Source organism: Brassica napus, chromosome C4 (genome assembly GCF_020379485.1).
Source record: "Brassica napus cultivar Da-Ae chromosome C4, Da-Ae, whole genome shotgun sequence".
NCBI lineage: Eukaryota > Viridiplantae > Streptophyta > Magnoliopsida > Brassicales > Brassicaceae > Brassica > Brassica napus.
This window is the reverse complement of record NC_063447.1, coordinates 59,418,957-59,444,850: the sequence shown is the minus strand read 5'-3', so window position 1 is coordinate 59,444,850 and position 25,894 is coordinate 59,418,957. Positions and strand designations below refer to the sequence as shown.

General features: G+C 34.9%; 5 protein-coding genes, 1 long non-coding RNA gene and 1 pseudogene across 8 annotated transcripts; 5 read left to right on the top strand and 2 right to left on the bottom strand.

The window, feature by feature from the left end:
- Positions 1-2,730: 2,730 nt before the first annotated feature.
- Positions 2,731-5,018, top strand: LOC106402713 (probable E3 ubiquitin-protein ligase BAH1-like). 3 transcript variants are annotated; one of them, XM_022701472.2, is made up of 7 exons: positions 2,731-2,982; positions 3,080-3,281; positions 3,555-3,799; positions 3,879-4,130; positions 4,227-4,364; positions 4,466-4,524; positions 4,683-5,018. In XM_022701472.2, the coding sequence occupies exons 2-7, from the start codon at positions 3,080-3,082 to the stop codon at positions 4,786-4,788; spliced, it is 1,002 nt and encodes a 333-aa protein (XP_022557193.1). In that variant the 5' UTR covers positions 2,731-2,982; the 3' UTR covers positions 4,789-5,018. The 3 variants fall into 3 exon arrangements, with proteins under 3 accessions (XP_022557193.1, XP_013698955.1, XP_022557192.1); XM_013843501.3 differs by having other exon boundaries at positions 3,062-3,281; XM_022701471.2 differs by having other exon boundaries at positions 3,056-3,281.
- A 1,079-nt stretch (positions 5,019-6,097) lies between these two features.
- LOC106405255 lies at positions 6,098-8,599 on the top strand (annotated as a pseudogene).
- A 1,739-nt stretch (positions 8,600-10,338) lies between these two features.
- On the top strand, positions 10,339-10,785 carry LOC106405053 (salt stress-induced hydrophobic peptide ESI3). The gene is made up of 2 exons (XM_013845668.3): positions 10,339-10,485; positions 10,573-10,785. Exons 1-2 carry the CDS (start codon positions 10,405-10,407, stop codon positions 10,654-10,656), a joined length of 165 nt encoding a protein of 54 aa, XP_013701122.1. The 5' UTR covers positions 10,339-10,404; the 3' UTR covers positions 10,657-10,785.
- Positions 10,786-12,093: 1,308 nt separating this feature from the next.
- LOC125585670 lies at positions 12,094-13,037 on the bottom strand. Its single transcript, XR_007322660.1, has 2 exons — positions 12,732-13,037; positions 12,094-12,359 (listed from the first exon to the last, which is right to left on the bottom strand). It is a non-coding gene; the product is annotated as an uncharacterized LOC125585670 (long non-coding RNA).
- Positions 13,038-14,274: 1,237 nt separating this feature from the next.
- On the top strand, positions 14,275-18,199 carry LOC106405103 (protease inhibitor HPI-like). The gene is made up of 2 exons (XM_013845706.3): positions 14,275-17,597; positions 17,848-18,199. The coding sequence occupies exon 2, from the start codon at positions 17,871-17,873 to the stop codon at positions 18,021-18,023; it is 153 nt and encodes a 50-aa protein (XP_013701160.1). The 5' UTR covers positions 14,275-17,597; positions 17,848-17,870; the 3' UTR covers positions 18,024-18,199.
- An 879-nt stretch (positions 18,200-19,078) lies between these two features.
- Positions 19,079-20,313, top strand: LOC106403119 (protease inhibitor HPI). Its single transcript, XM_013843966.3, has 2 exons — positions 19,079-19,176; positions 19,921-20,313. The coding sequence occupies exons 1-2, from the start codon at positions 19,158-19,160 to the stop codon at positions 20,112-20,114; spliced, it is 213 nt and encodes a 70-aa protein (XP_013699420.1). The 5' UTR covers positions 19,079-19,157; the 3' UTR covers positions 20,115-20,313.
- A 308-nt stretch (positions 20,314-20,621) lies between these two features.
- Positions 20,622-24,816, bottom strand: LOC106406801 (guanylate-binding protein 4). The gene is made up of 17 exons (XM_013847537.3): positions 24,538-24,816; positions 24,028-24,130; positions 23,867-23,936; positions 23,734-23,772; positions 23,537-23,654; positions 23,393-23,450; positions 23,120-23,184; positions 22,998-23,004; positions 22,861-22,921; positions 22,705-22,764; positions 22,595-22,614; positions 22,449-22,514; positions 22,190-22,357; positions 21,840-22,097; positions 21,539-21,751; positions 21,173-21,444; positions 20,622-21,095 (listed from the first exon to the last, which is right to left on the bottom strand). Exons 1-17 carry the CDS (start codon positions 24,615-24,617, stop codon positions 20,960-20,962), a joined length of 1,794 nt encoding a protein of 597 aa, XP_013702991.1. The 5' UTR covers positions 24,618-24,816; the 3' UTR covers positions 20,622-20,959.
- Between the last annotated feature and the right edge of the window lie 1,078 nt (positions 24,817-25,894).

Below are 25,894 nucleotides of genomic sequence, written 5' to 3'. Positions count from 1 at the left end.
TAATGGTGTTACTTTATAATAGAGTTACTCTATAATAGAATGAAATATATATCATAGAGTGAAGTATAGAGAAATGTCACTTTCTCATTTTAAATATAGAGTAAAATATGACATTTCTCTATAATATAGTAATTTTATTATAGGATAATACTATTGGAGAAAAAATTACACTATAAGAAAAAATAGACTGCCACTGTAGATGTCCTGAGGTTGGCGAAAAAGCCCGATAGTTCAGTTTACACACCCAACTTTTTCTTAGCGTATAGAACCTTACTTTTTGCTTAAACTCAAAATTGCTTATTCATCGACCGTTCATGGCATCAAAAAGGTGACGTGACGGAGTCGAAATTTCACGTATAATAGTTATTCGGCCTCCTGATTTTTTTTTTTTTTTTTTTTTTTTGATAATCCAGGGGTTCTCCGCTTCGCGGGTCAGTCTCCTGGGCCCGGTCAGGCAGCGGTCCACCTCACCCGGGAGAGCTTTACCTAGGCTGGATCGAACCCAGTACCGCTTTGGTGTCCAGAAGAAGCAGAGTAGTTTCCGCATGGGAGGAATCGAACCCGGATAGTGGTTGTCACCACAGGCCCGTCCTGCCACTTGGACTACTTCGTCCGGACGGCCTCCTGATTTTGCAATGTTTTATAAGTTTGTTTTTGGGAGAAGTAGCCTAAATAGAACTAGTGAAACTTTTTTTTGAACTGCAGAACTAGTGAAAACTACTTAAAATTTGTACCACTAAACAAAAAAAAGAAGAGAAGGCATATATAGTGTTTCAGAAAAAAAAGAAGAACAAGAGAAGGCATAGATATACAATCGTTTTTCGTTTTGTTAAATTGCTTTATCTAAAACGTGGAAACACCCATGAAAAATTGGAAAAAAAAATACACCTGCGTGGAACCTGACCAAACATAGAGATCCAACTTTGTCAAGTAATTCAACTTAGCTTCAAACGAAGTGACTGGATTTGATTTCGGACCAACCTATCACTAAGAGTAGGAGAGGAGATGGAGTTATAAATGATTTGAAGGTTTGATTTCTCCAAATATTGTTAATAGCAAACTGCCATGCTATGAGGACGAGAGTCCGAGTAGTATGTAACAGCATATCTAATATAAGTACTATAGAATATAAAACACAAACTTTTCTATAAAGAATACTTATATTTTCTATATTATTTTAGTTCTTTAATTTGTTGAGACTCACGAGTATGTAATTTCCGTCTTCCTAAGTTACAATAACTTTAGTTTTCAACAATATAATTTTGAATACTTAAATTTTTTTTCATAAATACATTAAATAATACTGTATGTTCTTATTAATTATTTAACTTTCTTATAGTTATAATTTTATCCCACATGGCGCTGAATACATTATCGACATAATACAATATACATGCCATAATGTTTTCGTCAAAATGTAATGTCATCATTGAAACTTAGTATTAAATATGATCTTTTAGCCTCCCATGATTCCAAAGTCCGAAACCCGCTCATGTTGGCATCCATGTGATTGCAGGGGAATAAAGAAAAGCCCAATTTTGTTTATCTATCTATTTATTTTGTTATTAGTGGAACTTCCAATACCAAAGGCCATTGTTTAAAGAAAAGGTTCGTTTAACATAAATAAAAGTAAAGTGGAGGCTTCATGATTCTTCCAAACATCTCATAGCCTCAATACTTTTACAGTTTTATATAGAAAGACATGTTGTTACAGCAAAGTGAAAAGACATGGAATATTGCTTTCCTTGAAACTTCATTCATACTCTTGTTGAATTTTCTTTATATCATGTTAAGTATACCAGTACGTGGGTTCACAGTAGAAAGGCATTCTTAAACTTCATCAAGTGGCAAAACTTTAGTGCGACAAAATTGAATATTTGACAAAATTAACTTTTGTTCTTGAGAAACGCATGCTTGGACTTCATCAACTAACAATAGCAAAACTTTAGTCTGTAGTGGGACAAAATTGAATATTTGACATCATTAAGTTTTGTTTTTGAGAATTCTAATGTGTCGACTAGCCACCAGTATGGTATTAAAAACAACGTTTCTTCACAATAAATACACTATACTCCCCCTTTTCATAAATTATGTTATTTTTACATATTTACTTCAATGAATAAAATGATTAAAATATATTTATTTCTTAATAATTATAACTATTTAGCCAAGAATGTTTGAAATAAATAAAATTTTATTGTCACCATTTAAAACCAAAATATATCACTAATGTTTGAATATGTGATATAAAACGGTTGGATACAAATGAAACTGGGAAATATCAATGGAATTGATCTCTCCTTTAATACTTTAAGAAATAACAAGAAGATTTATTAACTCAAATAAATTTCAGAGACTCGATATTAATAGGAAATTAATTAATCTTAAAGTTATATGTCCTCAGTAAAATATCATGTTTGGATCCGTTAACACCGAGTAAACAAATTGGACAATATTGTGCACATCCAATTCGTTAGAGGCTCAGAGCATTAAAACAACCTCTATTGGTGTCTCTTAAGGCAGGTTCTAAAGAAAAAAAGAAAAAAAAAAAAAATGAAAAAGGATAAAGGATAAAAGAGCAAGAACCAGTGTCTGTTTTAGGATTTTTATAAGTGTTAAAAACCCTTATGTGACCGTGTCACGTTCTTATTCGACCTCCCATTTATGTCTTTCTCTTTCCTCCTCCAATCTAGATCACTCCATTTTCTCACACGTAATTGGCATGCCGTTTAAAACGAAACTATTGATGTGGTAACCAGAGCAACTTTGCTTTTAGATTTGTCGTATAACAAAACCCTAAAAATAACATTGAAAAAGCGTAAAAAGACCCTAATAATAGGAAGTCCAATGGCAATGAATTTCAAAGTGACTTTAATCGGAAGAGCTTTTTTCTTCCTCAGCCAGCTAGCCTCTCGATCTTTTCATGACTCTGGTGTTGTAATTAATCACCCGAAAATATCTCTTCTTTTATCGTGACAAAAGGTAATTAATTAACTGGCTTCGAAATATCTAGATCTCCTTTTCCCGTGACGATTTTTTTCTTAATCCTTTTAAGCAATAGTTAATTTGTATTGAGAAGATGAAGTTTGGAGAGACGTTCACGGAATATCTACATGGAGAAGAGGAGTGGTTCCTAGAAAAATATCGTTATGTTGAATATAAGAAACTCAAGAAAGTACTAAAGAAATGCAAGACATGTAACTCCACAAGATCTGATGATGAACACATCATCTCATCGGCTACCTCTTTGTCTGATTCATGCCAATACCAATCTTGTCCTTGTATGTATAACTTCTCTCTCTTTGCCCTCTCTTGTCGTAAAAAAAAACAATTTATAATGGGTTGTTTTCACTCATATCTAGTCTGTTAGAATACTCTACGATAATGGAAATGGAAGTGTATGATTTAAATATTTTAAAATATATTGCATATTAATATAGATCAAGGTTTATGATGGGTTGTTTCCACTCTTATCTAGTCTTAGTGTCGAGTGTTTTTTTCCTATAATTATTTGGGTGCATGGTTAATGTAAAAGGTGATATGTTCCAATTCAGGGTGTGATCAGATGTTCTTTGAGGAACTGATGAAGGAAGCTTACGACATAGCAGGATGCTTCAAGTCAAGAGTCAGGCATCTTCTCCATCTTCATGTAGCCACTGGGATGCAAAGATACATGATGCGTCTACGCCGATGCTTCACGGACGAAAAACAAGCTTTAATCCATGAGGGTCATATCTTGATTCAATACATAACAATGAATGCTATCGCCATCCGTAAAATCCTAAAGAAATATGACAAGGTTACCATTATTGCATAAATGAAAAATGTATTTTAGAAAAAAGACATGATCGTGAAACAGGTTTAAAATGATTTTTCAGGTGCATGGCTCAGAGAATGGGAAGAATTTTAAGTTGAAAATGCGAGCAGAGCGCATAGAGCTCTTGCACTCACCCTGGCTTATAGAACTTGGAGCCTTTTATCTCAACTCTGGTCTTGACAAAGTTGGAAACTTCAAGAACTCTTTTGGCCGCGTCTCATGTGAAAATATAAACGAAGATCAACCAGTGATGAAACTCATGCTGCCTAACTCAATAGAGCTTGAGTTTGATCTAGTTTGCGCAATATGTCTGGTAACAAAGAAAATAATACTAATAGTTTTACATGTTTGAATCATTTTCTCACTTTGAGCTGAATCATAAATATATTTTTGTGGACTGATTTGGCAGGAAACGGTTTTCAATCCCTATGCTTTGAAGTGCGGTCACATATTTTGTAAAGCGTGTGCATGCTCGTCTGCTTCTGTAATGATTTTCCAAGGCGTTAAGGCAGCACCACAATGTTCCAAATGTCCTATATGCAGAGAGGTTTGTTAATATATATTCTTCCAACATTAAACATTTTCTTCTCTCAAGCTTTTGTTTCCATTATCTATACTTAGAAATTGATTGTTACATGTGGTATGCAGGTTGGAGTTTATGCGGAAGCGGTTCACATGATCGAGCTCCACCTTCTGTTAAAGATACGGTGAGACAAATCTCTAATTTAGATAGCACCAAACCAGTAACTAAACAAATGACAGTATTAGTTTTTTTTTTTTTTTTTTTTGTAAAGACAGTATTAGTTTCTATTAATTAATATGAGTATTGACAAATTTGTGTTCTCTGTACATAATATTTTTGTAGAAGCAAAGAGTATTGGAAGGAGAGGATGATGGGGGAACGGTCTGAGATGGTGAAGCAGTCGAAGATGTTTTGGAACGAGCAGACGATGCAAATGATTGGTTTCTAGTTGTTTACTTCCACAATAATCATAACATATTCAAAAGTTAATTATAAAAAATGGTGATGAGAAAAAGAGCTAAGAAAATTATTCTTCTAAAGACGTTAATTATAGTTTGAAGTTTTTTTTTTCCTTTGATAAGATTTAAATGAAGTTGTATTTGATTTTTTTATGATGTTATTAGATACTTTATGATAATTTATGCCTAATAAATTAACCAAACATGAATAACTTTTACATATAAGTTGAGTTTTTTGGAGTTTACTTTTGACATTTGTACCAAATTTCGAGTTTAAGTGCTGTAAATAAGAAAAGATTAGGAAAAAAAAACGAACCAAACTTAGGACTTGGTTGGTAGAGCATTATCATTATCATTATGTTCTATATTATCCAATCAATAAATTTTAGAAAAACATTTAGAGAAGCACCTACTAAATGCTAATGCTTTTCAAATGCTCTCTGGCCAATGTTCTCATATGAAACTTTTAGAAGAGCATTTGAATTTATAATTTATAAAATTAAGAAAAATATATAATTAATTCATGTAATTTATTTAATAATATCATAAAATTATATTTATATCCAGAAAATAGAAATTTGATTTCTAAAATTAATTTGCAATAAAAATATTTTTTTTAAAAATAATGTTTCACATTTAAAATAAATTAAATTATATAAATTATATTTTAATTAAATGTGAAATACTATTTTTAAAAATAGATATTTTAATTATAAAATTTATTTTAAAATAATATTTTCGATATAAACATATTTTTAATTATTAAATAAAATAAATAAATTTTATATATTTTTAATTTTATATGTTAATATATTTATATTTATATATACTAGAAATATATTAATTAAAAATAAATATATTATATATATTATATACTAATTTTTATAATAATTTTAAATAATATACTCATGCTGCTATATCAATCATCTTATTAAACAATTTAGTAAAATCATACAGTTCCAGCATATTGGTTATATAGCATACTGCTACTGCTAATGCTAATGGTCTATACCAATCAAGGCGTTAAACGGCAAGAGGAATCATATCAAAGAGGGGCTGCTAACTAATACAAGAGAGATAAAACTGAAGCTTCTGTTATAAAAAGGTCCAAACTAATGTTGCAGAAAGTAAAACCTGTATAATTACAAAAGAACCTTCATATTTGTCTTAAATCCCCGATTGTCATCCATAGCTTTTTCTTCATCGTCATTCCCCCCACCCCCATTTTTTTTTTTCTTTTTTTTGATTACCAAAAAAAAAAAATTCAAGATTTTTCACAAGAATCTATAGGATCAACACAGTTCATGTGGACATATCACGTTTCTTCGAGCTGTGTCGAGTTAATGGCCCTGTTTAGTGGTTTATGTTTTCGTTGTCGGCATGAAACATAGAGAAACAGAGACAAGAAGGAACATCAAAACTAATTTTTTAAATTAGGCAAAAAAAAAACATTTTGAATGGGAAACACATGCTCTGGTCCGAATCTGAACCCTAATGGATTCCTTCAGTCCGTTAGTGCCGCTGTTTGACGGAACAATAAACCAGACGAGAGCCTTAAGAGCAGCCAGGACGAAAGCAGCAAGAAGAAGAGCGTTAACGGCGGCAGACAACGACGCTTCTTCCGCCTTGGATCCAGCTCCACCGGCGGTACAAACTCCTAGAACACCACCTCCTCCGGTGAAAATGGCCAGCAAAGAAGCACCAAATAGTGACGTGAAGCCGAAGAAAGAGGCGCACATGAAACGCATGGAGAGCGCGGGTCTACAGATAGACTCAGTGCTCGGGAGAAAAACAGAGAATCTCAAGGAAATCTATAGCGTGGGAAGGAAGTTAGGTCAAGGACAATTCGGGACCACGTTTCTTTTGCGTGGACAAGAAGTCAGGTCAAGAACTCGCTTGCAAAACGATCGCCAAGAGGAAACTGACGACCCCTGAGGACGTTGAAGACGTTAGAAGAGAGATTCAGATAATGCATCACTTGTCTGGACACCCTAACGTGATTCAGATCGTTGGCGCGTATGAAGACGCAGTAGCAGTTCATGTCGTGATGGAGATTTGTGCAGGTGGAGAGCTCTTCGACAGGATTAGACAGAGAGGTCACTACACAGAGAGAAAAGCTGCTGAGCTTGCAAGGGCCATTGTTGGTGTTATCGAAGCTTGTCACTCACTAGGTGTGATGCATCGTGATCTCAAAACTTTTGATTTTGGTCTCTCTGTCTTCTTTAAACCAGGTCTATGCCTAATGCCTAATGCCTAATATCCTTCCTTTAGGTTTAGTATCTAAATCTCATGTGTCTGATTCTTTGTCATAACAGGAGAAACATTCACTGATGTAGTTGGGAGCCCTTATTATGTGGCTCCAGAAGTTTTGAATAAGAAGCGTTTTTATTAGTCATGAATGTGATGTTTGGAGTGCTGGGGTTATTATATACATCTTACTAAGTGGTGTCCCTCCGTTTTGGGATGGTAAGAGAGTTTGTGATTCATGCTTGAAGTATTTTCAAATGGTACTATATACTGATTGAACTGTTATGATATGTCAGAAATGGAACAAGGCATCTTTGAGCAAGTTTTGAAAGGTGGCCTTGACTTTGTATCAGAACCATGGCCTAGTGTATCAGAAAGCGCAAAAGATTTGGTCCGTAGGATGCTGATCAGAGACCCTAAGAAACGAATGAAAGTTGGGGGCTAAGACAAATGTTTCATCCGATCTTGTCTAAAACCTATCCTTGTTAATTAGCACATAGATACTTACAAATACTGTAATGATAATTATGTTGCAGGTCATCCTTGGGCCAGAGTGGATGGTGTGGCTCTTGATAAACCTATTGATTCTGCTGTCCTCACTCGTTTGACACAGTTTTCAGCCATGAACAAGCTCAATAAAATTGCTGTCAAGGTGAACAACTGAGAACATTTCTATATGCCAGGACTTAATATTTTTACCAGTTTATCTTGACGTCAGAGCCGATTTTGGTATAACCAACTGAAACATTAGCTTTTGACCCCCAAATTTTTTTTGATATAATATATATGAATATAAGCCTCCAAATTGTCAGAATTTGTTTTGCCTAAATTCTTACTAAATTGTTTTAAGGCTTCAAAATCTCAGAGCCAACCTTGCTTGACGTGACTTCTTGTGATGTTTATATTGATCAGGTGATAGCAGAAAGTTTGTCAGAGGAGGAGATAGCGGGATTGAAAGAAATGTTTAAGATGATAGATGCAGACAATAGTGGACACATCACTCCAGAAGAACTCAAGAAAGGTTTAGATAGAGTTGGCGCTAACCTTAAAGATTCAGAAATATTATGACTAATGCAAGCAGTAAGCTCTACTCGCCTTAGACTATATGATGTACAAAACTATCAAATAATATGGAGAATACATTTTCAGGCGGATATAGATAATAGTGGTACTATAGACTATGGAGAGTTTATAGCAGCGATGGTGCAATTAAACAAAATAGAGAAAGAAGACCATATGTTCACTGCTTTCTCTTAATTTGATCAAGATGGAAGTGGTTATATAACTAGAGACGAGCTCCAGCAAGCTTGCAGGCAATTCGGCTTAGCGGATGTTCATCTTGACGACATTTTAAGTGAAGTTGATAAAGATAATGTAAGTAAAAGATTTGGTCTTGCTTTCAGTAATCACTTAGAACCACCGTTGTTGTTTAAATGGTTCCATAATTGAATGTGTGTGTTGGTTTTTGGTCAGGATGGAAGAATAGACTACAGTGAGTTCGTGGAGATGATGCAAGACACTGGATTTGGCAAAATGGGTTTAGTGGTGAGTTGAAGAAAAAAAAAACATCTCAATTTCCACCATTTTTTATAAGCTTTTTAATTTGATTTAAGCATAACTATTTGTGGATATATGTATGGGCTTAGCATTAATTAGTTTTCTTGAGCAGATTCTTCCTTCTTTCATATTTCTTATTCTCCCACGAGTTAACTAGGAGAAAGCTATAGAAATTTCATATTCATTTTCTGTGTTATATTCTTAGTAGGTCAATGTAATTTATGTAAATCTACTCTAGAAAATCTTTAACGTATAATGTTCACTATGTTACAATCAGATTATAATACATGTTTTAAAATTTTGTTGCTGTTGCATGTTTTCATGCCAGACAAAGAAAATTTGGAAATTTTTGTTATTATGACAAAGTTATTGAAGTGAAAACATGATGAACCAACTCGGAATTGAGTGATCCAACAAAGGTTATGGCATGTCCGACTGTCTAATGTTTGTATAACGCCCCGACCCGCCCACAGCTAATGGGCCACCCACGCCCGCTCTCTCGGCCTGTGGGCCCCATCCCGTCTGACGGTCGATCCGTTAATTTTCCAAGGCTTGGAATCATTGTTTACTGACCCTGCAATCACCACCCGACCTTTCCCCGTGCTTTGGTCTCACTCGCACGCTATTGCGAATCACTTCCCGATAGGTCACCCATCCTTCCACTACTCCAGCTCAAGCACGCTTAACTCTAGAGTTCTTTCAGGATGTGCTCCGGAAAAGGTAAGTCAACTTTGGTGACATAGATAGCCAAATCAATTCTCTTAAGTCTTTCCATATACCACAACTCGGGATGTTACAATTCACCCCCTCTCAAAGAACGCAACGTCCTCGTAGCACCCCACGACAGGTCTCAAGACGCCTCTCGGGTCAGAACCGAGATGACTAACCAGCTCTGATACCACTTATAACGCCCCGACCCGCCCACGGCTAATGGGCCATCCACGCCCGCTCTCTCGGCCCGTGGGCCCCATTCCGTCTGACGGTCGGTCCGTTAATTTTTCAAGGCTTGGAATCATTGTTTACTGACCCTACAATCACCACCCGACCTTTCCCCGTGCTTTGGCCTCACTCGCACGCTATTGCGAATCACTTCCCGATAGGTCACCCATCCTTCCACTACTCCAGCTCAAGCACGCTTAACTTTACAGTTATTTCAGGATATACTCCGGAAAAGGTAAGTCAACTTTGGTGACATAGGTAGCCAAATCAATTCTCTTAACCCTTTCCATATACCACAACTCGGGATGTTACAGTTTGTCCCACCTTGGAGTTCTTTGGAAACCATTTTTCTGCTCGGTTCATGTTTGGCTCACTCTCAAGAACATTCCAAATTAACGGTTCTCTTTGAAGCGACTAGAATATAATTTTACATACAGTATAATCAATACCTTATTTACATAGTGAACCGATAATAATTAACAGACTGGAGTTAAGCATAAGAAGCTACCATTCATACTTATAAAAAATTAATACCTCTTCTAGGTCAAATAAATAAATAATCTCCTCTTATTTTTGACATTGAAAATAATAAATGTTATCTTTAAGATCCCGTCTAAGTAGTGAAAGCAGCTATGAAGTAAGCAGATACTTTGACGTGTTCCGTCTTTTAGTTTCAACTGGAAAAGGTCGCAACACATATTTAGGCCACATTGTTATGGGTGCATCTCCAAAACATCACACGTGGTACATGATACACTGCAAGAACCACACGTGTCAAATAACCATCTCTTTATTTACTGACCTTCACTTCTTCCTAATCAACCCTTCTCTCTCCTTTTCTTCTTCAAGAATCCAAAAAACAAATGGGCTCAGAGACTTTCCTGGAAGTGATTCTAGCGATTCTTCTCCCTCCCGTCGGCGTTTTCCTCCGATATGGTTGTGGGGTAAGCAGTAATATTCTAATTGCACTCATTAGTTTAATTACTATCTTGTTTCTCGTAATTAATTACTAAATGATCTAATGAATGTAGGTAGAGTTCTGGATATGTTTGCTGTTGACTGTGTTGGGTTACATCCCTGGGATCATTTATGCTATCTACGTTCTTGTGGTATGATCACCAAATGAATTATCTTCGTGTACAGTTTTCATATGAGTTAGCCTTTGCGGTTTCTCATCACTCTTGTAATAAAACCTCTTGCCTTCTCCCTAAATAATAAATTCTATTGTTTTCCTTCTCTCTCTTTTTTTTTTGTTATGGCTTTTTCTTATAAGATCTGCAATGTATCTACTGTTATGAGCTTCGGATTGGTCTAGCAAATCTTATTCTTAACATTTCTCGATTTGATTTAATCATATAATAGCCAATTGTATGCTCTAATTCCCTATAATGTACAAAATGTACAAGTAGTGGCAGTGTACATAGCAAAAATTTGCTAACAACTGAAGTAACAAGAGAATGTGAAAAGATTTAATTCCAGGCCAACTTGAAATCCTTATCAATAATTTAAAGATGTTATTACTTTTTATAGCAACTTATATATCGTAATTTTAAACTTCAATAACAAAAAATTTGTCATTTTCCTTAGATAAAATATTTGTAACAAATCACCGCCTGCAACTTTTGACTTATCCCCTACAAGAAACACTGACTCACTAGTCTAATGCCCCCGATTCCTTGCAACTCACTCAATACCAAAACATCTCATTATTACACGTTTCACTTTCTCGTGTTCTCAAGTCTCGACTTGTATCTTCTACTTCTCTTTGCAGCATTTGGGGTTTGTATTTCTCTTTATCTCCGTCTTTCTCCTGCTGTAACAATAAGTTAGCTTCTCCTTCATCACCCGAGGATATACTTGCTAAGTTTTGTATAAACATATTTTCTTTCGAAGCATACCGAGTCGAAGGTAACCTCAAACCAGATGATGCTGATGATGTCGTATTCTTACCTGTATATCCTGAATACAATGACTTCGTGATAGATTTTGATCCAGATCTCTTCAAAACCCATTATTTTTTTGTGTGTTTACCTTGCTTCTCCCTTCAAAATCAAACAAGAAGATGTAAAACTTTTTGAGGCCATTGATCTTTCCCCTCCTGAAGAGAATATGAAGAATGAAATCATGTTCCCACAGAGTTCAGTCGCAACAAGTTTCTTCTCAGGTTTAGCTTGTCGAGGAGGAGTCCAAGATTTGGAGATTGAAGATGAAGGATGATACACTTGTGGTTGAGGCATGCAAAGAGGACTTCCCTAAGAGAATTTAAGGAGAAAAAAATGTTTTGCCGTTATTTAAGCTTTTAATTACTCAATTGATTTTGGATAATATTCTTCAGTATATTTAAAAACAAATCAACTGCCTTGAATGTAATTTATGCACCATTGTTTCTAATACATAATGATGCATATGGACAATTGTAACAGTGGAGATCAAAGTGATGAGAAAAAAGTCTGTTACCATTCGAGTTTTTAAAATTCATAAAGAAGCTTTGATGACAAAACTTTCTTCCTTCTTTCAAATAGTGTGTTATCATATCTAACATGAACCGATTACAACCAACTAAACTGGAAATAAATAACCGAAGTTCAAACTAACACAACTGAAAAGACCCAATCAGTTCTCTGTCATGTCGAGTACCAACAACAACTACTAATGTATTTGAGTTATAAAAGCTTTGAAAAAGGTGAGGTGAAGAAGTGAATGCAGCTTCAAGGGTTCCAGGAAGGTAATCCTCAAATCCTAATGTTTTGTCACTACCCACAACAAATCCTCACCATTCACAGTTTTCCTCTTCTCTTTCTGGCACTTATCACTCGCCCTGATTATCACAAAAAAAAAAAAACATATAACATCCACTTATCAAACACAAGACCAGCAAAAGAGTCGAAAGCACAGAGTTTGTGCATTTAAAAAAAAACTTCAGATAGCAAAAATGGAGCTAAAGCCAAAGCTTTATCTAGACCATGACAAACGATGTCGTGATAAAAAACCATACTCTTTTATGTCTTAAAATAAAACAAAACAGATTCGAAAGATTCTATCTTCCTTATCCACCTAAGATGGTAATAAATCCCAAAATTCAGACAAAGTTGAAGACTTTCTAACCTAAAACCAATCAGAGAATCCAAATTCAAAACTTTGATGTGCGTTTATAAGAAAGATTCAAAGGAGAAGAAAGAAAGAAACATACTCGCTGGTGATGAACTCAGAGACGCATTCCTGGACAGTGTCTTTAGCGTCTTCTTTACCGATTTCCGTTGGGGAGGCAACGCCCTCTTCATGATCCTGCTTATATTAGCTATTGGAAGGTATTGTCCTGCTCCTTAACCCAGCCGCCGCTTTCTCCGCCTGCCGAGACTCGAAGGCGGATCCGCCATTTACTTTGCAGAGAGGGGCCCTTGGGATAGTGGAAAGAAACCCTAGTAGACCTTTAGGGCTTTATTAGGAAGAAGTTTGGTTTCTTGAAGTGAAAATTATCATTACACACTTCCAATGGTTCATGTATATTTCATTACAAAAAAAAAAAAAAACACACTTAATAATGTGGAATTAACACAAGCAATTCGATCACGTGGGATTTTTATTGTGTACAGTAATTTGTAGTATAAAAAAGTTAAACAATTATTTAACGTCAATTGAGGAAAAATAACGAAAATGGATACGATTTTTTTTGTTTCTCTTAAAAATACGCAGAAAATAATATATATTGAGTTTGTAAAGATATGTAAACGATTAACATCTTATATAGTTAGTTTTTCTTGTTGTTTTTGTTGATAGAGTTTTTTTTCTTAACTTTGCTGATCGTATCCATTATCAAAAGAATCTGTGATCTAATATGTTTTATCCGAATCACACATCTCTAATTTTGTTTAATGTGTGAATACTGTAAAATTATGGTAATTCACTAAAAAATAAATATTAAAAATTTTGTTGTTTTATACGACATAACAATGAAACAATTAAATTAGGGTTGGGCTAATAAACCGAATCCGAAAACCTGAACCGAATCCGATCCGATAAAAATGAATCCGAACCGATCCGAACCCGACATAAATACTGAATGTATCTTGTTTTGTGGTATTTCGGGTTATGGATATTATCTGAACCGAACCCGAATCTAAATGGATATCCGATAGAACCCGAAACATTCAAAACTTTGAAAAGATCTTGTACCAAACATGATCTCAATTTTTAATATGTATCCAGAATACACTAAGAAATATTGAACATCTAAAATACTTATCTGTTACATGAAGGTTGGTGGTTCTATTACATGAAGGTTGGTGGTCGAAGATGGCCGTAGAATCTTGAAGTATTTAGATTTAGATTTTATTTTCGTTAAACAATGTTTTTCATTTCATGAGAACTTGGTTTTCGTTTTATGTTTTTATTTATTTGGTTTTTTTTATCAGTAAATATGTTTACTTTTCGTTTGATTTTGAATGATCACGGTTGATGTTCCTTATTTTTGAATCGATTTTACTTAAGTTTTGGTTACAAAATAAGTACAAATCAGGTATTTTAAAACTGAAGAACCGATTTTACTCATGTTTTGGTTATAAAATAGGTAAAAATCAGGTACTTTTAACCGAAAAACCGATTGGGACCCGAACCCGAAAGTATATTGGGTTGTACCGGTTTTTTGAAGATTTACTAACCCCGACCCGAATCCGATAGAACCTGAACCGGTCCCGAACCAAACTTTCATATAATCCGAATGGGGCTGATTTTGATAAATCCGAAAACCAAAACTCAATTGGATAAAACCGAAATTCGATTGGGATCCCGAATGTCCAGACCTAAATTAAATAATAAAAATATTGATCAAAACAGAAGTTCGGATCACAAATATTTTTAAAATCTCGGATATTCTACGTAGTAGCGAAACAAATTAAATAACAAAAAATTGATTAAAACAACAGCTATGGTATATTAAGACTCAGATTATGGAAAACAAGCATAGCTAGCAAACATTGTCACTAGTATATACAGAAACAAAAAGGGAAGAAAAATGGTATCTAATAATTGTCCTTACATTGGTATTCTCTACGCTTTTGAATTCTGATCTAATTGTCAATATGAGGAAATTATTCAAAAGTAAAATTACTTGTAAAAACATTAATCCAGATAAGCATCAGGAACCGTTACTCTCCATCCATTATGATATATGGTTCTACTGGTACTGATGATGGTCTACTTTTATCGTTGTCAAAGCTTGAATATCGACTATAAAAATTTCAAGAAAAACGGTATAACTTGTCAAAGCTTATCCATAGTTTTATAAATGTCGAAGGGGTGTATTTCAAACCCGTTAGTCAAGGTTTTCGACTTTGAATTTGCAAGCGTTCACCGACTACACCGACTCTACAAATTGGACTCGGATTCCTAAAGATGAGCATATCAAATATATCACAACACTGCAAAGGTAGAAAGGGGAAGCAAAATGTCGTCCGAATGTCCTGGTAAAATTTTAAATTGTTACGGCTTTACTTAAGCAGACTAACCGCTCCTTTTGCACCATGCGCGTGTAACAAAAAATGGTACACCTAACTCAATAGACACCACGGTGTGCTTTGAGACTAAAACGTTATTTTTGCCTCTTTGTTAATTAGTAGAAACCAAGTCCATGTAATATGAAAATACCAACGATTAATCTAATTATGCTCTTAAGTTGGACAAATTCGATAAGACGTCTGGCTGTTTCTTATTCGAAGTTTAAATAACGATTTTTTGTTCAAAAAAAAAATAACGATTTATTTGTTTTCATTCTTCTAGAAAATAATTAAGTTTATGATATAAATCTTGAGGACAATAAGAATTTGAAGTCTCTTCTATGAAATCGGTTTATATAGAGATATATTGTATGGCCAAGCCATATTGGTGATTTTTCCCCTCTCCATGTTGATGTTTCATTTATAATTTCAACTAGATTTTGACCAGCGCTTCGAAAGCGCGGGTTCTTCTTTGGATTATAAACAAAATTTGTGAATTAGTATTTTAGAATTGGCGTACATTATTCTCTTACAAAGTCATTATATCGAAGAAGGGCACTTGTTTAAAATTATATAATTCGTGAATTTGTTTATATAATATTTTGTATGTACACTATTATATAACTCTTTTTAGTCTTAGATGTTTCACCGGATCCGAAAAACCATACCAAAATCAACAAAAAAATATAGTTGGGTTTGGATCAAGGGCAAAGTACATATTTGATTTTTTCTCCGACTTGCGGTCTTTGTTCGATTCCTAGTTCTATCTGAGATCCATTTGGGTATTCAAAATATATTAGTTTATATAATATTTGTATGTACACTATTGTATAATTCTTTTTAGTCTTAGATATTTCACCGGGTCCGAAAAACCAAACCAAAATCAATCAAGAAATATAGTTGTGGTTTGGGTTTGGATTTAGGGCAAAGTACATATTTGATTTTTTCGTCGACTTGCGGTCTTTATTCGATTCCTAGTCCTATCCGAGACCCAGTTGGGTATTCAAAGTATATTAAATGTTTTAAGTATATTAGGTATATTTGATTTTTTCATATATGTATTTGGTATTTCGATTGTGTTTTCAGTATTATGAATATTTTTTTAAGTTTCAGATCCAGATTTCCGATTATAGTTTCGGGTAAAATTCAAGTTTTTTTGGGTATGAAGAAATGTTTTTAGGTATCTTAGGTTCCTCATGTCATATTTACCGTAAAATTTGGGTTTTTTTAGGAATTTAAATATTTTTCAGGTATTTATTTGTGTTTTCGGATTTTTTTTGTGTTTCAGTATTTTTTTAATTTTTGGGTACTTCGAATATTTTTCGAGTCCTAAAAACCCCAAGCCAATTTGGACCGTTACGTACCCAAAAACTATAGGTATTTTGTAGGTATTTGAATTATGGACTTTGATCCCAAAGAAATCGACCCGAATCCGAACCAGAAAATTTTAAATACTTAGATCAAAAGGAACCGATCCGTACCCAACCAAAAGACCCGATGCCCATACCTACTCTCTCACGTTATATTTTGTGTGCATTTTATAAGAGTTACATTTGTTGAACTTGTGAGCCTTAAGATTTACTTGGTTGATTTTGGCTAATTTAGTAGTATAGATTTGTAAATTTTTTAATAATTTTTAATTAGATATATTTTGGCTAATTTAGTTCAGTTATAATAATTTTTTAAGCGCGGATCAAAATTCTGATAACTGAACTAGATTTTGGCTAATTTAGTAGTATACAATGTTCATATCTCTTAAGTTGGACAAATTCGATAAGACGTCTGGCTGTTTCTTATTCGAAGTTTAAATAACGATTTTTTGTTCAAAAAAAAAAATAACGATTTATTTGTTTTCATTCTTCTAGAAAATAATTAAGTTTATGATATAAATCTTGAGGACAATAAGAATTTGAAGTCTCTTCTATGAAATCGGTTTATATAGAGATATATTGTATCCATATTGGTGATTTTTCCCCTCTCCATGTTGATGTTTCATTTATAATTTCAATAGGTTACTTTTACCTAATATAACCTGGGAGGCGTGGTCTAGGGGCATATTATTTTGATTAATTCAATAAAAATCGAGAGATTGACTTATTTAGCTCTAAAATATCAAATGTAAGTTACAAACCGATCTATCTAATGTGGTTGCTTTGAGTGCTTGCAGTTGCAGGGAAGAACTCATGGCCGGAGCTTGTGTTGGAATATACTCCGAGATTATAGGAGCTAAGGTTGGGTTGTTGAGTTCTGTTACGATTGTATAGGGACTTAGTTGATAAGAGATCCTTCTCTACTTGTATATATACATGTAATGTGACTCAACGTGATATACATAAATATTCTCAGCATTTGCTTTCTTCTCTGTTCCTCTATATGGTATCAGAGCACGAACCTTTTTTTTTTTCTAAAGAACCCTAAACCGAATCGACAATGTCGACAACCCCGACTGGATCTCCTCCCACGAACCCGATAACAACGGTAGTGAGGAGGACGATTTCACCATACGACTTGCACTCTGCGGACAATTCTGGAGCTGTGATTTCACATCCTCTGTTGGTCACGATGTAATTTCTCGTTTCCGTGAATAATTTCGGTTCTCGTTACCCGAACGGTTACTAATGTCTAAAGTTATAATTAAATAAATGTTTGTATAACGTAATAGTTGCAAGTAAATAAAATTCATTCATTCCTATTTATAGTACTTAAGAAAGTTTGGGTACTTGGGATCAACAATTGATGTTATATCTAATATCATCTAGTTGCTTCATTTACCATCATATATGATAAATATTGATGTGTAGTGCCTTAAAACAGCTAACGGCTACCATTGATGTTATATGCGGGATTCAGTGATCAAAAGAGAGAATTCAGGTGTCAATGTAGTCGTGATTTTGGATGGAAGTCCAGTGACTGGAGACCTCAGGTGCGACCGCGTAAGGGTTTGTGTTGATGGAAATCGTATCGTCGTCCAAGTCCCTACCGCTGGCTAGAATTGTATACGAACATTATGTGTAATATAGACTTAAGTATGTAGACAATGTGTAGCTGGTTGGTACGATAATAATGTAGTTTGCATCACCTGCTTAAATAGTTTGGGTGTTTGTTTCACTCAGTATTACTTATGACTTATGTCTCAGTTATATCTGTAAACCAAGTAATTTCGGTGTTCGTTCACCAAATATTACTTACGTCCCAAAGTTATATCTATAAAGCAAGTGATCTGATATCCTATGAAAATCAATAATGTAATATTCTTCTAGTATTAAGTCTTAGGGTGAGCAGAGGGTTAATTAAAACGCTAAATCATCCTCAAGTCCTGCTGCGCTCATCGAGATGAAAGAGAACGAAAAAATATTGTGGAAGATGATTTTAGAGAATATATTTATATGAATGATTGATTAAAAGAAATGTTTTTTTTTTTTCGGTAACCGCGGGTTTCCGGCGACCGTGGTCAACCGACTATTCCCGCGAGGCCCACGGCACTCCACGTATTCTTGGGATTTAATCTTAGCTCGGGTGGCCAACGCGAGTCGAACCTGCGGGAAACATATTGTTTCTGGGCCTCAACTACCTCTAGGCCAATCGCGTTGGTTATTAAAAGAAATGTTCAAAATGTATAAGCGTTTCTTCTGAGAAAATTTACAAAATTATAAACTTTAGCTATGTAAACAGAATCCATTAAGCATTGGGAATATTCTCTTCACCTAATTCTTTTTCTTTCAACATTATCTATGCTTTTGAAATTTTAACTTGTTGTCGATGGATATGCTTAGAGAAATTTTCAAAATAAAATTACTTGTAAGAACATTAATCAAGATAAGCTAGCATCAGGAACCGGTGACTGTCCATCCAATATAATATATGGTTCTACCAGTACTGATATAATATATCGACAATTTTTAAGAAAACGGTATAACTTTCAAAGCTTATAGGTTTATAAATGTCAAAGGACTGTATTTCAAACCCGTTAGTCAAGGTTTTCGACTTTGAATACACAAGCACTCACCTACTACACCGACACTGACATTGACGTCTCTGATTCTATAAATTGGACTCAGATTCCTAAAGACGAGCATAACAAATACATCACAGCACTGCAAAGATAAAAAAAAAGGGGTAGCAACATGTCGTCCGAATGTGCTGGTAATTTTGGTTATTGTATATAATTTGATAGTGTTACGGCTTTAAATCAATTCTCTTTTATATTGCTTATTCCCGGCCCATTCAAATCAAGTCGAAAATCATTTCCGGATTTATCTCCTTTTGATACTAACCTAATTGTCTATAGGTTGAGCAGACTAACCGTACCCTTTTAACCTTTCTCACCATGCACGTGTAACAAGGAATGGTCGACCTAACTCAATAGACAAAACCATGTGCATTGAAACTAAAACGTTACTTGTTCTTCTTGCTAAATAGTAGAAACCAATTCCATGCAATATTTACCAACGATTAATCTAGTTGGCCAAATTCAAATGGACGTCATGTCTATTCGCTTCTTAGTAGAAGTTTAAACAAAATTTCTTTGTTTTCAATCGTCTAGAAAATAATTAAATTTATCATAAATGTCGTAGGAGCTGATACAAATCTTGAGAATAATATGAATTTGAAGTCTCTTCTATAAAATCCGTTAATATATAGATATTGTATGGCCAAGCCATGCTGATTTTTTTTTCCCCTCGCCATGCATGTTGGTGTTTCATTTATAACTTCAAAATGTTACTTTTACCGAATATGACCTGGGAGGCATCAGGCATGGTCTAGGGATCATATTGTTTTAATTAGTTCCACGGAAATCAATCTTGAGATGGACTTATTGATCTCTAAAATGCAAATAAATTACTAGACGATCTATATATCTAATGTGGTTGCTTTGAGTGCGTACAGGGAAGAACTCATGGCCAGAGCTTTTGGGAACAAATGGAGACTATGCGGCTTCCGTGATAGAAAGAGAGAACTCGAGAGTCGATGCAATGGTGATCTTGGATGGAACTCCAGTGACTGGAGACTTCAGGTGCGACCGGGTCAGGGTTAGGGTTAATAGAAACCGTATCGTCGTCCAGGTCCCTACGACCGGCTAGACTTGTCTTGTTTACCGACCACGCTGTTATTATGTCTATTTAGTATCAGTAAAATAAAACTATATATGTAATTTCTCGTTTACATGAATAATTTGGGTTTTCGTTACCCGAGAGGTTACCGTTGTTCAAAATTATAAATAAATCTCTGTATAACGTAATGGTTTAAAGTGAATAAAATGCATGTCCTATTTGTTTCAAATTTTTATTTTATACCATGTTGATGATGAAATATTCATATAGTTAAAAATTTATTTATATATTTTCAAAAGTTTCACAAAACTAAATCTTTATGATAAAATAGTCCTTGTTTCTTTCATATTTTTTCCCTCCTTTCACTTTTGTAAAACCATCTCTAGTGGCACTTCATGTTTTTACCTTTTTCATATTTTTATTTCAATAATATTTCTTTGAATTTTATTTTTTTGAATTTTGAAGAATGGAACATTAGGAGTGATTGGTAGTTGCGTAGGTGCTGTCCACAACCCTATTTATTTCTACAACACCAAATTTCACAAATCAAACTGATTCAATCACTAGTGTTCTGAAAAAGATGATAATTTTCTTTGGACCATCGTCAACAAGTCTCCACGAGGCTTAAAACATGATAAATGTAATTCTATGTAAATGGTACAGATTGCAGTGAATATAGGCATCAAAGCAAAACCAACATGGATCAATCAAATCATCATCTCTATTCTTTCTTCACTTGTTAACTGAAATTCTTCTTCTGCGTCCAAAAAAATTGGTTGTAACGGGCAGAGAGCTTCCGATGACAAAAGCAAGGAGCATGCCCGAGAAGATGCTATATAAGTTATAAGGGTGTAAGGAAGGAGGAGCAATGTGTTTTACTCTGACCGTTCCCTGCTCCGACCATTCTTGTTGTACATCGGAAGAAGCCAACTAGACCCGTGTTTCCTCTTTCCATAACACCGCCAATAAAGCACACACAATGCAATAATGCAGACTATAGGAATCGCCCATCTATTCACCCAAAAAAACAACACAGAATTAGACAAGCAGAGAGGTTGAGAGAAGTTTTGTGAGGACTTGTTTGTTACCTGTCCAAGTCGAGAACGGGACTATACACAACAGTCTCCCAAGTCCCAACGATGAAATGCCAGACCGGGTTGTAGAAAAGAGATTCCGCTGTCCAGAACATCCTTGTGTACGTCTCCAAGAATATGAAGAGTATCCATGCCGCCATTTCCAACAAAATGAACTTTATAATGAACCGTCCCACCACTACCGTTACCAGAGAGAACGCAACCAGCCAGTTGAACAGCCTGTTATTGTATTCTTTGATGAACAATGACCGTGCCTTCCCCATCATCTGCAACACATACCGTTCAAATGTAAAAATCCTCACCTACTTGTTCTTTCCAAATCTGATTACGGTGTGTGTTTGTATAACTAACTATTACTACCTTGGTTAACCTCTGCTCATAGCTTTGTTTCGAAGGACCGACACATTGGTGTTCAAAACTCTGGTTGCAGTACACGAAACCTGCGTTGAATTTCGCCATGGAAGGGAGCCGGAGAGCTTGCAAGTGGTCCATGTCGTCTTCACACTTTGTGTACAGCGCCTCGCAGAGCTTTGACGATTGGTATTCATTTGCAAGAACAAAATTCTTATATACCTGCAGTGGGGTACAAAGATTGATTGTTCAGGAATCATCCTTTTCGTCTCATTCTCATCCATCCACTAAGGATTTTGATTCATCATACCTCTTGCATCTGTTCATCCAACTGATCCACAGATTTCTTCGCATGCTGTCTTCCGAAATGCTGAGCGTCAAACGCTTTGATAGCTTCGTTATGTGCTGTTTCATGTGCACTTTGGAGATACTCTTCGGACATAGGTAGCCGCAGTTTCACCATCCTCTCATTGTACAGCTTCACACATCTCTCAACGATATCTTTATTGAATATCTCAACTAGTGACCCTGTTGATGGAATCTCTCCTTTATTTAGCGCATCCAGTATCTGCAAATTAGAGAGAAAATTAAAACTGGAACCATAAAAGTGACATACATGTAACAAGTGTGAATCTCAAAGACACACACACACACACACACCTGTTCCAGGAAAGAAATAAACTCCTTTCCATTTAATGCTTTCCCCTGCACTATCTTTGGGCGGAGGATACTAGCAACGAGCTTTTTCAATTGGTCACGCCTTGCCACATAGGTAGGGTCCAGTTCCTCATCCTTCAGATCACACAGCTTCGTCCGCATGAGGTGAGGCTACATAACAAATACAAGGAGAAAAGTTATATTGCAAAGTACTTTTAGAGATAACAACAATACTTTCAAACATGTAAATGATTTTTTTAACCTGTGGTAAGCTGAAGGCAGTGCTGTTGTCACCCATAATCGCCAAGGAATCCCGGATCCGGTTAACCTGAACAAAGGGTGGATAACTTCTGAGACACTAATGATGATTACTACTACTGGCACAACGCAGAAGAAATAAGAACACACCTGATCAATGTTTTTGTTACCTGAAAAAAACATAACAAACAAAAAACAATCAGTTACGCTGCTGCCTGAGAAATGGTTTCAGTTAAAAAGAATGGAAAAGGAACTCTGACCATCTTCATTAGGGACGTGTTTGAGAGCTTCATCCACCATTTCCTTCACCGACTTACCTTCTGCATGAAGTTGGAGTAGCGTTAATCATGACAAGCTCACATTGAAATGGAAACAAAATACATAGAGTTATGCATGTTTTCACACAGTGCACTCACGCAGAAAATCACGCTGGATAAGCCACAGGAGCTTTGACGGTTCAAAAGCAACGTCTTGTCCCTACATGATACAGCAGATCAGAAACAAAAGTTTTGAAGAAGATTAAGAGTAACAGAATCAGCGTTAAGGAAAGTACCTTTACTCTAATCAATCGAGTAGCATGAGCCAATGGAAATAGAAGCTTAGTCAGTCAGTATCCATAAAGACATTATTATTATTATTAAGAAAAGAGGAAGTGCAGAGTACTATTAACCAAACCTTCCGTAAAATTCTTCTGCTAACTCAACAGCAAAGGAGAGCCTAGAAATATCAGCTTCGCGGATCTGATGAGAACTAATATCAGAAAAAGACAAATGTATATGAACTTATTTAAAACACTAGTTACTACTCTATGTTACACAATCCTTATTTGTACACTTTCAGAAATTAAATGATTGTATCTATGATTGCTACCTAGTCTATAGATCATTACGTATAATGTTTCTAGAATCATAAGCAATCTGAACAAAGACAGAGGCAGGACAAACTTACGGTTTCAGGCAGATTATAGATAAGCACAGAACTCATAACTGTTGCCAGAGCAAATATTCTGAAAAAAAAATTGATTAAATATTCAGAGCTTCATCAAACAAATGTCTAAATTTTCGAGAGAAAAAAAATGAAATGAAAGGGTACCGATCGTCATAAACATTTGACTTTCCAACACTTTCAAATCCTTCAGTGTCAAGGTAAATAATTGAAGTTTTAACTCCGTCAATCTCTAGCTCTAGTGGTGTTCCCCACACCCAGATACCTGTTTACAAAACAATTAAGTTGGATCCCAACAAAAAAAAAAAAAGTTAAAACCTTTCAATAGCAAACAAAGCATATACCTTTTGTTTTTGTATCACGCATGTGTCCAACACCAAAACCTGTTTAATAAATGAAAGTAATGCAAGTTAAATTTGCAAAAAAAAAAAAAATGATTATTCACAATGTCACACAAGTGTTTGAGATAAGAAGCACCTTCATAACAAGAAAGGGAAAGAAGCTGATTGAGTAGAAAAGATTTTCCAGAACGGTATGGGCCAATCACCTAATGTTTTGAAAAAAAAAAACAGATTAGATTCAGAAAAAAAAAGTAATATAGACAAGCAGTCAAACAAACATCAGACTCTCTGACGTACCGCAACAGCAGCAATAGGAGTAGTGATTCTGCTAATTGCTTCCAAACCTTCTCTACTAAGCCGAAGCTTTGTATGATTCGGATCAGGCTCCACTATAGGAAAACTGCATTAGGCAGCAACGAACCAGTTGGTATTAATCACTGATAATCAATCAAAAGCTATGTAAAAAATATATATATATTTTGCTGACAATGAACTGCTACTAGTCTACACAAAGGATAACAATGTCTTGCAGCAATGTGGCCAAAACAGACCTAACACTACTAGTAGCAATGGACAAAAAGAGGAAAATAAAATTAAATAGATTATCAACAGGACACAAACAAAAAAAAAACATTTATTTCCATCAGATTGCAATGAAAAAGAAAAAAAAACCATACGACAGATCCAAAGGTTCCATTCATTCCGACCAAAGAACAATGCGGTCGGATAATCCAGAAACCGAACAAAGCTAGGAACTTTAACACGTTATCACATATACAAATCTAAGAGAGGAGATGACACACTTACGCCTGGTGAAAATTCTCAATCGAGAGAGACGTTTGCAACAAGAGGCAGAGAGACAGTAAGAAAACAAACGCCCGATCCATGATCTTTGACCCGATTACAGAACACGACCCGTTATTTAAATAAACCCAATTGCTGGCTGTTTCAATTCAAACTCGTGGGGGAAGGGATCTCGGAGGAGGGGGGAGATGGGTGTACGTTAAGAACCCGTGCACTCGCAGCAGAGACAGGAGGGAAACAGGTTGCACCAGATCTTAGTTTAGGTTGTGGAACACTAGATTAATACTTTTTAGATATGATGATTTATATGCCTAGTTAGTTTACGGTTTTACCCTTTTATGTCCAAGTTGTGCTGACTTCGATTCGGAGGGTTAAATCGTAGTTTCGTAGACATGCTTACGTAAATAATACTTTATACGCTAATGTTTAAAAGTCCATTAATTTTGTATTACTGTGTTCGTGTTATCAACTCGAATTAAAACTAGCACAATGTTTATAGCAACATGAACAATTGTTACTTGCCTTATATCCGCTTGATCCGTACTCGCCTCGATTTTTTAGTACTTGTCGTTGCCACGTCAAATATCAAATCGTTGAGTTTTGCTATTTGCAAGTACAAACCAAGTAACAAGTATCACCAAAAAAATTACGATTTACCTTGATATTACTCATTACTTGTTTTACGACCGAAAAAATAATAACTAAACCATAAAAACCAAAACTCTAAACAAATATTTCTTTGTTGTAAGAAGTAAACAATACTTTCTTATCGAATTCCATCTTTTTTTTATATTAGGTGCAAATATTTTATCTAAAATAATTCTCGTGTTTTTACCGAGTCAAGTAAATAAAACAAACTTTCATAACCTTTTCTCGTAAAATATTATCTATCAAGTAATTTTTAGAAACTTAGAAATATATCCAAATAAATAATAAATATTTGTAAGTAACAAGTAATCGAACAAGACAAATAACTTGCAAGTAACATATTTTTAGACAAGTACTCGAAATAACAAGTTCTCGTTTCCGACAAATCAAGTACAAGTCCAAAAATTCATTACTCGTTCAATGCCAGCCAAATATCAAATATACTTAAGAAAGTAAGTACCCGTCTTGCGTCCATCCCTACTAGCAAGTTGATGTCAACTATGAATCTATGATAATAAATTTTCAAGAATAGTTTTTGTGAGGCAACTAAAAAGTCATCACCAGTTTACAGTAATCCAGAATTGGATAAGTATGAAATATGTGTTTCAAAAAAAAAAGGATAAGTATGAAATAATGTTAACATCATCAAAATATGATTATTCTGTTCCTTTTTGGACTTTATTATTGTAACGGGGAATATGAATATAAAAAT

Coding starts and splice junctions, on each gene's coding strand:
- LOC106402713 (XM_022701472.2), top strand. CDS start 3,080: ATGAAGTTTGGAGAGACGTTCACGGAATATCTACATGGAGAAGAGGAG. Junction 3,282..3,554: donor CCAATACCAATCTTGTCCTT/GTATGTATAACT, acceptor GTTCCAATTCAG/GGTGTGATCAGATGTTCTTT. Junction 4,131..4,226: donor TAGTTTGCGCAATATGTCTG/GTAACAAAGAAA, acceptor CTGATTTGGCAG/GAAACGGTTTTCAATCCCTA.
- LOC106405103 (XM_013845706.3), top strand. CDS start 17,871: ATGCGGGATTCAGTGATCAAAAGAGAGAATTCAGGTGTCAATGTAGTC.
- LOC106405053 (XM_013845668.3), top strand. CDS start 10,405: ATGGGCTCAGAGACTTTCCTGGAAGTGATTCTAGCGATTCTTCTCCCT. Junction 10,486..10,572: donor TCCTCCGATATGGTTGTGGG/GTAAGCAGTAAT, acceptor TAATGAATGTAG/GTAGAGTTCTGGATATGTTT.
- LOC106406801 (XM_013847537.3), bottom strand. CDS start 24,617: ATGGATCGGGCGTTTGTTTTCTTACTGTCTCTCTGCCTCTTGTTGCAA. Junction 23,937..24,027: donor CTCCTATTGCTGCTGTTGCG/GTACGTCAGAGA, acceptor TCAAAACATTAG/GTGATTGGCCCATACCGTTC. Junction 22,615..22,704: donor ACACGTCCCTAATGAAGATG/GTCAGAGTTCCT, acceptor TGTTTTTTTCAG/GTAACAAAAACATTGATCAG.